This window comes from Aphelocoma coerulescens, chromosome 5 (assembly GCF_041296385.1).
Source record: "Aphelocoma coerulescens isolate FSJ_1873_10779 chromosome 5, UR_Acoe_1.0, whole genome shotgun sequence".
NCBI lineage: Eukaryota > Metazoa > Chordata > Aves > Passeriformes > Corvidae > Aphelocoma > Aphelocoma coerulescens.
Window position 1 is genome coordinate 26127170 of NC_091019.1, and position 12622 is coordinate 26139791.

General features: G+C 37.1%; 1 protein-coding gene across 4 annotated transcripts in view; it reads left to right on the forward strand.

The window, feature by feature from the left end:
• Positions 1–12622, forward strand: part of EXT2 (exostosin glycosyltransferase 2) — a 73427-nt gene that overhangs the window by 22656 nt on the left and 38149 nt on the right. For all 4 annotated transcript variants that reach the window (XM_069017173.1, XM_069017177.1, XM_069017174.1 and 1 more), the window contains one exon: positions 10522–10653. In XM_069017173.1, coding sequence (XP_068873274.1) covers positions 10522–10653 — 132 coding nt within the window. The remainder of the gene's footprint in view (positions 1–10521; positions 10654–12622) is intronic.

The following is a 12622-nucleotide window of genomic DNA, read 5'->3' on the forward strand; positions in this document are numbered from 1 at the left end:
TGCACAGTGGATTTTTGGTACTTACCCTTTGCAGATTGCTATACACAACTTGGATAGACTACAGATAAACCAGATGATCCAGAAATTGGGAAGGCATGTACTTTCAGAAAGATATTTGAAAATATTCTGTCATGCACATGAAGCAGTTAGCTGCAGACAAATGGATGATTAAGCATATCTCCTGGTGTTCCACTCTTTCTTTGTTACTCTGTGCTTTCCCTCTGCTGCTGTACAGTCTGTACCGCATCACATTCCTTATCAAATTTGCTTGCTTTGCTTGCCCCCTTTAATTATTGAAAGTGTTACAACTTTAGCATTTATCTATATAGCATAAATACTCTGCATTGCTGTAGTAATTTGCATGTGAGTATATTGAAAAGAGTAGTAAATACACCTTGGTCTTGTATCCATTTTGTATTATGTAAATAACTTGTACAAGGTCAAATCATAATATTAATAATGAAATTTAGAAATCTGCATCCTTTTTTAATGACTATATCAAATGCATCTTACAAGACAGTAGGAAGACATTTGGCTTTTACATTAGAAAGGTCTTATATTTTCTATAGAAACAATTTGCTGCCAGATAATCTTTAGACAGCTTTTCCTTTAATCTTTGTCTGTAAATTATGCAGATATATTGAATAATTTCTTAGATGGCTGGAGGTAGGAAAATTATGTGTCTTTTTTGCAAACTGAATAGTGGGCTGTTTTAGGAATATACTGTAGTGCCCCTTAGCTTGCAAATGGTGTACTTTGTATCTGGGGTTTGGCTTCTTCCTTTTTTTTTTTTTTTTTTTTTTTTTTTTATTAGCAACAATTTTGAATGCTCTTTAGAAATTAAAATGGCACCTGGCATTAGTTGTCTTTGAATCTTGGTGAGAATCCTGATTCTGTAGATATGCTATGGAAAGAAGCATTGTAGAGGGTGTGCATATTCTAGGATGCTAATACTGGAGTAGGGAATCATGGATAGAAGTTGTTAGATTATGGTTAAGATTAAGAAGTACAGTTTCCTGTAACCAGACTCTGGTAGTGGAATTCTGGTCCCAGGGGGTCCACAGAATCTCTATTCCCCCCACAGCAGTCTACCATAAATATGCATTCCAACACTATAGCAAACAAAAGCAAAACATATCAATGATGCCCTTTGAGACACTGGAAAAAACTTTCCCGATCCTGATTAGGTCGTGAGGTTAAGCCTGAGCATGAGTACTGTACCCATTAAGCAACTTTCTGAAGTGCTTCAGTAAGATTCAGCACCAGCCCAGGCCCTGCACTCTTCCTCTCACCACTGGTTCAGTTTCTGGTCTGTTCCTACCTATGTGTAGTAGCCAATATGTATCAAGGGGAGAGGGAAAACAACTCTATCTTCACATTTTTTAATTGTTCGGGTGAAGCAAAAGATTAATACATGATAAAAATGCAAATTTTGGTGGAGTACTTCCCTTTTTTTTTTTTGTAGCAAGGGCTTATTACATAGGCTTTAATATTTATCTTTGATATTACTTCTCTTTTTTACAAAATTTGGCTTTATGCAGTAGATAGTAGCATGCTATTCCAGATGTTTGCCAAGAAGAAATGAATAACTCTTGTTGATGTCTATCAATGATTTTTTAATGTAAATTTATTTTCAGTCCTGTTTCGTTGTGGTGTGACTACCACATAGTATTATCACAACCAGCAGTTAATACTCACCTTCCCCATTTCATCAGATAGCCATACAGCCATGTGCAGTGTGAGCCACTAAGGATGAGGTATTTTTATATAGCCCAAGCTAAGACAGTTATTTTTAAGATGTGGAGGAAAAAAGCAGCACCATGTCCTAAATGGAATTTTTCCAATAGATGTGGAAAAAAACCTCATGACTGCCAGTCCTTCAGCTTTTATCCTCAGAGAAGTCAGTAAGATATATTTGTATTCAAGCAATGCTGGTGGTAATGTCTGTGGTTAAAGTTGTCCAATGTTGAGAACTGTGTGTATGAGGGTACATGTATTATGTTTGTGCTTATATAAAACAGAGCTATATAGCTTACAGGAAACTGAGCAAAACATGCCTTCATCAAAAGGGCAAGTTCTTCCTGGTATAGAGCTTAAGCTCTGAAATTGAGGTATGTGCTGATTTTTGACAGCTATAATATGGTGGTAACCTTACCTAGAGTTTTTTTTTCTTCCTTCAAAAAGCTGTCCTTTCATGTGTGTGATTGGCACTGAGCTTGCTTTGTGTTTAGCTTCTCTAATCAAGGGAATTTAAGCTTCTATTCTCCCAGCATTAGTACAGCAGTCATGGGAAATCTCAAACAAGCCAGATCTTATTGCAGCAGTTGACACAAATAAAAGCAGTTGTGCTTTTATTGATTTATTTTTGATGCTGGATGCTGATTAAAAGTTTCCAAGCATCCTTTAGCTATGTTATAAAGCCAACCAGCAGAGAGCAGGGCAGCTGCCGATGAAGGGAGATGCTGGTGGACACAGGACAAGATCACAGTGGGAAGCATCAGTGTGTGTAACTCAGAAAGCTGGGAAAGGTGTAAACAGATCCCCAATTTATCTATAGAGTGGGCTCTCCAAACACTGTTTTATTGGCCAGTGGCTCCTGCTTTACTAACCTCTAACCTCTGCAGTACTCAGAGGTGCTGCCCACCAGCCAGCCTTGTCTTTGAACCTCCCTTGGCTCCTGCCACCTCAAAGACTTGCAGTCAGATTTCTGTGTTTTGCTTGGGACCTCACCTCTCAGCAGGATGCCTGCAGCAGGGAAAACTGATCTACCCTGAGAACATAGACATATTTGAAGGCAATACCCCTAGGACTAGAAACCTATTGCTTTCGGTTTCAGGAGCTGTCCATCACTTGTCAAGAAATGTGGATAAAACATCCTTCCACCCCCCAACTTCTGGTCGTGCAGTAGTTGAATGTTCCCTGCAATTACATACACATATTTGTTTTCTGTTATTTTCCAGACTGCTGTTGAATCAATGATAACATAACTCTAGCTCACTGTAGGTCTGGTTTTATGTTAAAGGAGTGTGTGGAGGACAAACACCATGATAAAGATGATACAGGTTCAAGTATTTTTGACTGCTTCCCAGGTTAGGTGTGCCTGCCACTTCCTTTATGGTAATGGCCTGGTGAAATTGGAGTAATTAGGGAGCCATGGAAACTCCTGGAAACTGGAGGGAAGAGATTGGGCTATTTTTTGTGTTTTTACATCATTATCAATGACTATCTAGATATAATGATTTATCTGGAACCTAGAGTAGCATCTGTATTTCTCTTTTTCAGCTGTGTTATTTCTATGGTGTCAACACATGCCCTTTGCCTGTAAATAGGAAGACACAACTGAAAGCTCTTTGAGAGCAAAGGGAATTCAGAAAATGGTAGTCATTTTTTATATCACATGTTTTTAAAGCTGTAAATGCTACGTGAAACTTCAGGGGTTTGTTTGGCTGGGTTTTTTTTTTATGGTTTTGTTGCTTTTTCCTCTCATCCTGCTGCTTTTTTTGCTGGCTCTGTCTCCATACTTTGCAACAGTATTCCCAGCCACAGCTGAGAATGGGGTTGTTCCTTGCTGCTCATAGTGCTGGTATCTGTTGGCTCCATAACTGGAATGTATTTTGACCATGGATTTGTAGGGTGCCAGGATAATAAGTTAGATTTCCTGGCTGGTGCAATGTTGCCTTCTGCAACAGAGTTGCTAAGTTGACATACTCATTAATCAAAGAAGCAAGTTTGAGGTGCAGAAATGTATGGAGGGAGGGGATAGCACCAGTGCAAAGTGATATTTTTATCTATTCAAGTCTTGTGTTCTTGCTATTTTTAGAATCAAGTTGCTATCACTAGGACAAGGAATAGCGGAAATCCATATTTTAAAGGCAAAGATAATGCAGGATTTCTAAACTATATAAAAAGTTGCCACTTCATGGGAGAGAATGAGAACTCTTATTGAAAAGACCTTCTTTTGTGTCATATATTTAAGCAGAATAAGGCTCTTCATAACGGAAGATGAAAACCTTAGAAAGACCAAAGCAAAAAAGCCCTTCAAAACCCACCACCCCTAAAACAAATCAAAAAACCCCTCAAACTCCTAAAATTATGTAGAAGTGTGGAAGCAAGAGTGAAAATGTTAACTTTAACAGATATGCTTCTAAGAACCATTCTCGTATATGCACAGTGTGTATTGTACATATGGATTGCTACAATTGTTGTGAGTCTTTTCAAAGCACCAAGGAGGAGAATCTGAGGAAGGCTGCAGTGCAAGAAGCTTAATTTTAATATCTGAGCTTGCACTAACATTTTCTTTTAACTCTTCTAAGAGTCAGCAAGTAGTCTCCAGCAATAAAACTGAGAGTGACTAGAAGTGAGTTACTCCCAAGTGGCTAGTGTCTGAAGGGTAAGATTAGCATTTTGAACTCTGACCTCTGTCCCCTTATGAATTGGCAGCTTCAAAAAGAAAAAGGAAAAAAAGAAATTTGGATAATGGAAAGATTCAGTTTTCACTCTCTGTTGTATCTGACGGAGGCAAATGTGCTTGTTTCATAGCTGAAATTACTGCAGCAGAGAGTATTGAGCCAAATATTAAAGCCACTTACTGCTTCACTTTTGAAGACATTGTTTTGGAAGCTGAATTACAATAACCAGCACCATGAAATGTCTGTCTAGAATCTTTCTTAAAATATTTGACTGTAATGATACAAATTATTGTTTTGTTTGCTCATACTGCTGAAGTATCTTGTAATTAAGGAATATTCCTCTACAGGCCACTCATATAATCTGTATAAATGAAATAGATGAATTGAGTATTTTCAGGGCTTTGCTTGAGAATCATGCATAACTCAGAAACAAGAGTTGAAAGATGGAATGAAAGTTCAGAAATAATACTAAAATAATTACATTATTGTCAGATTACCATTACATTATTATTGTCAGATTACATTAGAAGCAAACCTTAGTTAACTGGAAATAACAGTATGTGCCCTGCATTGTTCTACTGCTCATTCCTGTTTTTCCCTTGCAGAGGAACTTCTAGTTTAAGGTTCAGATAACCCTGATGCTGAATTATGGATTAGTCTTTATCTGAAGTGATCAGGGGCCTCCAAAACTTCAATTCTTTGCTTACCTCCATTTTTTTAGCTTTAGAGGTGACATGCTGATGTTCTGAGCACTCTTTATATACTGACTGCACTACTGGTTTTCTTGGATAGGCCTGCAGTGAGAACTGCATGCAACACAGACAATTTAGGTTGAATTTGAAAGATGCTTTTAGTCTGATATTCTATAAAACATAAAAATCAGAAAACTTTACAGTTTTAGGCAAGTTAGCATGATTTGACCAGTATTTAATGGATTAGCTTTTAAAATTCCTACATAGTCCATGTATGGGGACAAGAAACTAATTTTTACTTTCAGACTGCAATTTCTAAAGAGTTTACCTCCAGTTTCAGGTAATTGTACCGGTACCCCAAAAGTGAGACAGCTTTTCAGAGCACAGCTCTCTAACTCTTATTGTTATGGCTGAAACACAGGAATTATTTTTGAAAAATGTAGCCTACATTTGTGTAGCCTAGATTTTCATTTCAAATCTTCACACCTCCCTGGGAAAAATGAGACAACTTCAGGTCACTATTGAAAACAGAACTTTAAGGGGAAGAAGGACCATGACCTGCAGCTAGTCACTTATTTTATCCTCTCATGCTCCCTTACCAAGAGAAGAACAGTTTTATCAGAAGGTATTTTAAGGTACCAGAGCTCTAAATTTCTGCCTGAATAACCCTATTTTTTCCTGCACTGATTACAGAGAGAATGAAACAGCCAGCTCTAGGTGTGTTGAATATGATTGAGTGATATTGCCAAGGGTCCTAAACTAATCAAACATTTTTTTTTAAATATCAAACTCTTACAGTTTTCTAGAAACAACAAAATACTGCTGAATTCTTAATAGTATAAGGTCTTCTTCTTTCTTATAAGCCTGTGTAAAAGACCCAAAGATATCACTGGTTTTAGCTGGCCCAGCTGGTATCATCTTTGCTGGAGAACTGCATACTAAAAGTAGTATGTGTGATCAGCAAGGAAGCTGTTGGAGCAGGGAACCAGATGCAGGAACAGTAAAACAGTACAGAAAGAGGGTGCAGATTACAATTTATAAGCAGAAAAATGTGGGAACTCGGGGCTGTAGGGTCCTCAGTCTGAACCCAAAATTTGTTTTGGGAAACTTTCTATAGAATGCATATTGCTCCAAAAGAGAAACTTACACTCTCTTCAGTCCCATTTTGCAGGAGAGGTCAGTAGGGCTCTGAGAGCTCAGGTTTGCTATCTGACTATTCTATAACATCAGCTACATTCATATGCATTATTAGTATAGGGCAAACATACAAAAATTCAATTTCTCTTGAACTTCAGTAGCCCATTTAATCCTCCTGCCCAATGCAGATAGTTTGGGGGGAGGGGAGGTTGCCTGGGACCAATCTGAGTAGTTGACTCGTGCTGTGTCTCATACTTTAGAAAACGTTTGCTTATGTTACAGTATGACATAGGACTTCAGCAGGTCTTTGTGGATGCACTTCTGTATCCAGAGCTGTCGGGTGCACAGCTGAGCTGTAGATATTTACTGTAATATTTTTTGTATCTCTGTTGAAGGTACACATTTTAGCAAAGGGTTACTGCAGTCAGGTACTTCAGTTACTTAACTAAATGTTTTACTAGTTTAAAGTTTCTATTTACAAATAAAAGGAGAAGATAAAGTTATTGGTTTTTTTTTTTTTTTCTATTCATCTGTCCATCCCAAAATTTCAAAGGTTTAGAATGTTTAAGTCTCACAGCATCTCTTTGAGGTCAATATTACACATACTGCTGAGAGGCTGAAGCAGAAACAAGAAATCAAATAAATGCCAAACTTTTCTCTGTAAATAAGTAACAGAACCAGGATTAAAAGGAAGATCACCAAGTTTTCAGGCCAGTGCTGTTGCAGCAGGTAGGCCACACTCTTTTGCTAAGGATAGACTTCTCTAATCCAGCTGGGAGTAAAAACCAGGAACACCAAGAGTCATTAAGAAGGGAAAGCATTTAAGTAGAGTCACCATAGGTGGTGTGAAAATGGTTGTATTTCAAGGCCTTGTAAACCCTTTCAAGGCATTTTGGGAACACTGAACTGCTGCAGTGGGGCAGAATCTCACAGCATCATGGCGCCTGACCTAAAAGTTGAGAAAAGTGGTGGTTTATGGGCAGTTAAATTTTACTACTCTTTTGCGAATTTTTTTTTTTTCCCTCTTGCTGCTTTTACCAACTCCCACCAAATCATAGGCTGTGAAAAGACAGGAGGCTAGAAAGTTCCTTTCATGGACTGTTTTCCCCTGGATCTAAATGTTACAGAAGGTAGTCCTTTCCTTGCCTTATACCCAGTGGGTTTTTTTTCACAAACCAATCAAAAGATTTACATTGATCTGACTTGCACTCTACACCAGGGCACCATTAGTGGCATTAACACTAGAACTGATAAACATTATATTAATGCATTCTGTAATCTGATGCTATGTTGGCTTGTAAAGAGCTTATAAAGAGATGCTAGGCCCCCAAGTGTGTTTATTTCTAAGGAAAATAACACCTTACCTAAATAAATCTTACTTTGTATGAGTAGGCTGCCCTGTTGCTGCATGCTGCTGCCTGTTGTCTGGTATGAAAATAAGTGCAAATGCTCCCTTCCCAAGCTCTTGCCTGTGCTGGTATGTGCTGAATACTGTCTGTTTAGTTTCTTCATAGTCTGATTGAACTAAATCCTGGAACTGAAGACAAGTGGAATTGAACTTTTGGGCTGGATGCTTCCTTATTTGGTTTAAGGAACATCTGTCTTACAGATATTACTAGTCTTTCTCAAGGTGTGCATGTGTGTTTGTAGAGATAAATTAATAACACTACATTATATTAAGAAATTTTGGCCTTCACAGAATGTGATAGGTTTTTATGGCTGATCTAATGAGGATGCAGCAGTTGAAAATGGGTCAGGAGGAAGGAAGAAAGGAAGGGCAACAATTTAGAACTACTTACTGGCATGCCTGTGTTTGTGAACTTGGTCTGCAGCACTCACTGAGTGGCGAGAGGAGAGAATTTGATCTCCAATTCCTTCAGTCTTTGGTTTCCATAATGAAGTTGTCATGGCTTTGTTAAATTTACTGCAGAAATTGAATTCAGATGAATTAATTTCGTGGGCAATCTATTGTGTAATGAGAGTTTCCAGTCACTTCCAACCCATTGGGCAACCCAATAATATAATGTATTTCTCATTGTCAATCAAGTCATACCGTACACTAGATTTGACTCTTCAAAATGTTGGTAAAATTGTTATAGAAAGTAATGCTTTTCTGTCTTTCATTTTGGATCTATCCTAGATTTTCTCTTTATCCAGAAATTTAGAAGAGAAATTATTATTCTTTCTGCTGTCTTTCATTTTGGATCTATCCTAGATTTTCTCTTTATCCAGAAATTTAGAAGAGAAATTATTATTCTTTCTGCTTTCAATTCCTTGTAAGCCATACAGGTTAATGTACATTGATCTGTGTTGTCTTGGCAGTTACACAAAGTAGATGTTTGATCTCTGTTTACCACCTAGGATGCCCATGGCCTAAGCAATATTTAAGTGTGTACAAAGCTAGCATTCTCTACAAGTCTGTGGTCCACATAGTGTGCTTCCTTAGAAAAATCTGGAAACCTCATAAGCAGGTTTCTAGAGTACAAGAAGCTAATTTCAGTTCAAGTTTAAGGGAGAAGCCTGACTTTACCATAGTTGTAGTCTGTGTGTAATCAATGCTATGTGAAAGCCAAGGTCTGGACTTATGTATTGTTTATTTCAAGATCCTGAAAGGCATTCAGGTAGCTCTAATTAGTGTATTACAATTACCATACCTTATAAACATTGCTTAGTATATTGAAGTTACTCTTGAGTTTTCTGGATTCATAGATATGGAAAAGAGAAACAGAGAGCTCAGTAAAGCTAGGTAAGACTAATAACAAAGTTGGCATAGGAGTCTGTAACAGAAACCTTTTTCTTTTGTTGTTGTTACTCTCTCCTGTACCACAAATTTGTTCGTGGGATTTTTATCCCCTTTATTTCTTACATTCCAACATAAGCTTTTCAACCTCACCACAAAGAGTAGAAAATACATTTCAAATGGAATCAACATACATCTTCCCAATAGAAAACTTTCCCAAAATATTTAGTAACTCAGCATGTGGAGCAGCAGACACTAGCAAGCCATGTTAATCAGTTCTGCTTTATAAAAGCAAACAAGGTGGGGAGGAAGTAATGAGACCCTGAAACATCTGTTTGGGGACTTCAAATCCCCTTAGAAGGTTTTGAGTTCTGCCTTAAAGAAACACAACTCCAAAAATATTACAACTAACTGTGGGAACATTTTATGGCTCTTTACAAAAAAATTAATTACATAAATATTAGTCTATAAAACATAAATTCCCTCTGCCCTCTTCTCCAGATTTGCTTCTGGTATAAAGGTGTGATCTTGCCTGACACTGCAAACATTCTTTAAGCAAAGAGAAGCTGGGTCAGATCCATCCTAGTTTTGCTGAAGGAAGAAAACCATCTTTGATTTTTATGATGCTAGATAATACTAGATATTACAGTATTAATAAAGAACATTAGAACATTATAGGAATGCTGTCATTTAATAACAATGGAATACATAATCTTGTATTTCACACTATTAGTAGTTACTTAATTGCTTATAAAGTTATATGTTAAAAGGTTACATTAAATAATTTCTCCTTCCTACTTAGTGTTGCTTACAGCAATTGTTCTAAAATAAAATTTGGAATCTGTGTTCTTACTTCTGTTTATTTAGCATACTTGAACAGAGAAGTTACTGTTCTGGTCCATTCTAATTCTTAATCTGCTTCTGGTTTTCTTTTTAGATAGGTTGCTGCTGAGTTCTGGATAATACATTTTTCTTAAGGAATGGGACATGTGGAAAGAACTACTAATGCTTTTGCTTAGCATGTGGAGTTTGCTTTATTTAGTGTATTTTTATTTATTCTTACCGTTCATATAATTCTTCTGCTTTTACACTTGAATGTGGTAGTATTTTTGTTTCATGTTCTTGGTAATCAGCCTGTTATCCAGCTGTTAAGTCCTACCAGGAAGAGAAATAAGAGAGGGAAGTGATTCTATTCTAAACTAATGTTGCTTTGCACTCTCTCTGGATGACAAGTTCCAGAACAGGGTCATTTTGGACATACCCATCAGTGCAAAAATACTTGATTCCTTCAAATATTCTGTTTACTCACTTGCAAAATAATGCTGCTGCTTCTTTTTATTGGCTGTGAGTCCTTTTAGGGGGTGGAGTTGAGTTTGAAGCCTTCAGGCTTTATGGAAATACTCTATCTACAATAAACATGCCTCCTAATTTAATTTCCACCTGACATGTAGACTGCATGGAACAGATTGTGCATGGCAAGCCAAAATTGATTGTTAAGCAGTGGATCTGTGCAATGTGAAAGTGAATTTTATTCTCTTTACAGGCAAGGTGGTTCTGGGAAGCATATTTTCGATCGATGAAAGCAATTGCTCTTGCTACCCTTCAGATTATCAATGATAGAATTTACCCATATGCTGCCATTTCTTATGAAGAATGGAATGATCCCCCAGCTGTGGTAAGTTGATTTGTTTGATTTGCTCATAAAACAAATTGTGGATTTGGTTTTGGTTTTTTTCCTCGTATAAAAGGTATGCACTGTGAAACTTGGTAGTAATTCTGTGTATGTGAGTCTGTGTGTGTATGTGTGTGTATGTGTTGTGCTGGTAACTTGCACAGATGAAGCTAATATATTTTATGACAATTGGCAAAATAATTAGCAGTTCATTTTATGTCCTGGCACTAAGATGAGAACTTTTAAATTTGCTATTGCACATGTTAAATTGCTTCCTTGGTTATTTATTTATTTATTTATCCTTGATGCATACACGTACACACACACACACACACACACACACATTTCTTTATTTCTATTGAGTTCAGGGAGAGTTTGGAGCACTGCATGTATTTGGGCACAGTCTGTATGACTGCAGAGAAAATAATGGAAATGCTGAAGATCTCAAACAATCTGCAAGGATCTTTCATATAATTCTGTTGAAATAGCTAATTATTCCTATGCCTAGAATTTTTTCCATGTTATTTTTTAACAATTTATCTTATACAGAAACTGATGATCAACGTTTTACTGATTTTTTTTTTTTTTGCCTTTTTTGGGTTTTTGGTTTAATTTAAAATTTCGCTGGTTGAATTCACTTCTGTTAAGAAAAAACGGTGCAGTATTAATTAACCTCCTGCACCAAGCAGCTGGTTCTGATTTTTGACTATATAAAACTCTGTAGATGATTTTCACTCATAATCAGTTAATTTTCTCTGTGTCAAAATATAAAAAATAGTGTTGTTTTACTAATAAAACCAAACTTGTTAACTGTCTTGCTTTATGATAGTTTAGAGAAAGAAAGCTGGGTAGGAGTACTCAGGAGCAGAGTGTGTTTTACTTTGAACTCTTCAGGCCGATGGAGTGTGAACAATTGCTGAGGAAGAGTTAGAAGCTCATTGCTGTGCTTCAGAAGTTGTGTTTCCATTGCCTAGCCAAAGGCATTAATAATCTTCTTTTGTCATTTCTTGGAGAGGAAATGTGGCCCTGGTCAGTGTGCAAGGAAGAAATTAATCTGCACAAGTGTGTACTCCACAAGAAGGGAATCAGAACATCTTAACACCTTCACAATTATGCTAGCAGAACCAAGCACCTTTAAACACACTTAGTGAAATGAAGAAAATTCTTAAGTATTACTCAGTCTTTAAAGGGAACCTAAAAACATTTCCTGGATTCTCTCCTATACTTTTTTTTTTTTTTTTTTTTTAATAAATGCACTAGTCAGAGTTCCAAAGTTGTCTGCTGGTTGGGCAGTAATAATCTGCTTGAGCCTGAGTATGTGTCTCATCTAGCTCCTGCCTAATATCCACTCACAGCACTGTTACAATTTCTAGTAAGCCTGGATGAAACATTATAGTTGAAAGGACTTACATATGTACATTTGAGGTAGCAGAAAATGGCAACTGTATCCTCTAACTTTGATAGGAAGGCAAAATAACTAATGTCCTATATTCTTCTCTAAATAAACTCCATGGCTGAAGCTTTTAAAGAAAGTGATTTCAGGTCAGCCTCAGGGCCAGGATATAGCCAACTTAAAATAAGCACCTGTGAGTTAACATTAATACCACAGTGAAAAGTGTTAGTAAATGGGTGTCAAAAATTCTTACATTGCTGGCCAGAACTAACCTCCAGAACTTGCCAGGTGTGTTCTGCCTTCAAACTCAGCCGACTCAATACCCAGTTCCTTTATCTCTGCTTGTTTTTCCATGTGATGTTGTGGTCAGTAGGGATTAAGTACTCTTCTGTATGCTTTTGTTCCTGTTACGTGGTTTGGTTTCGATAGGAACACAACGGTGCAGAAAGAGTATGTAGAAGCTGTAGGCACATTAACAAGAGGTGCAGAGGTGCAATCACTGTTTTAAGGGCTTACTGAAATTAGCCAGAAATTTCTTTAATCAGTACAAGACTGTTTAATAGAGCTCAGATTCCTGGG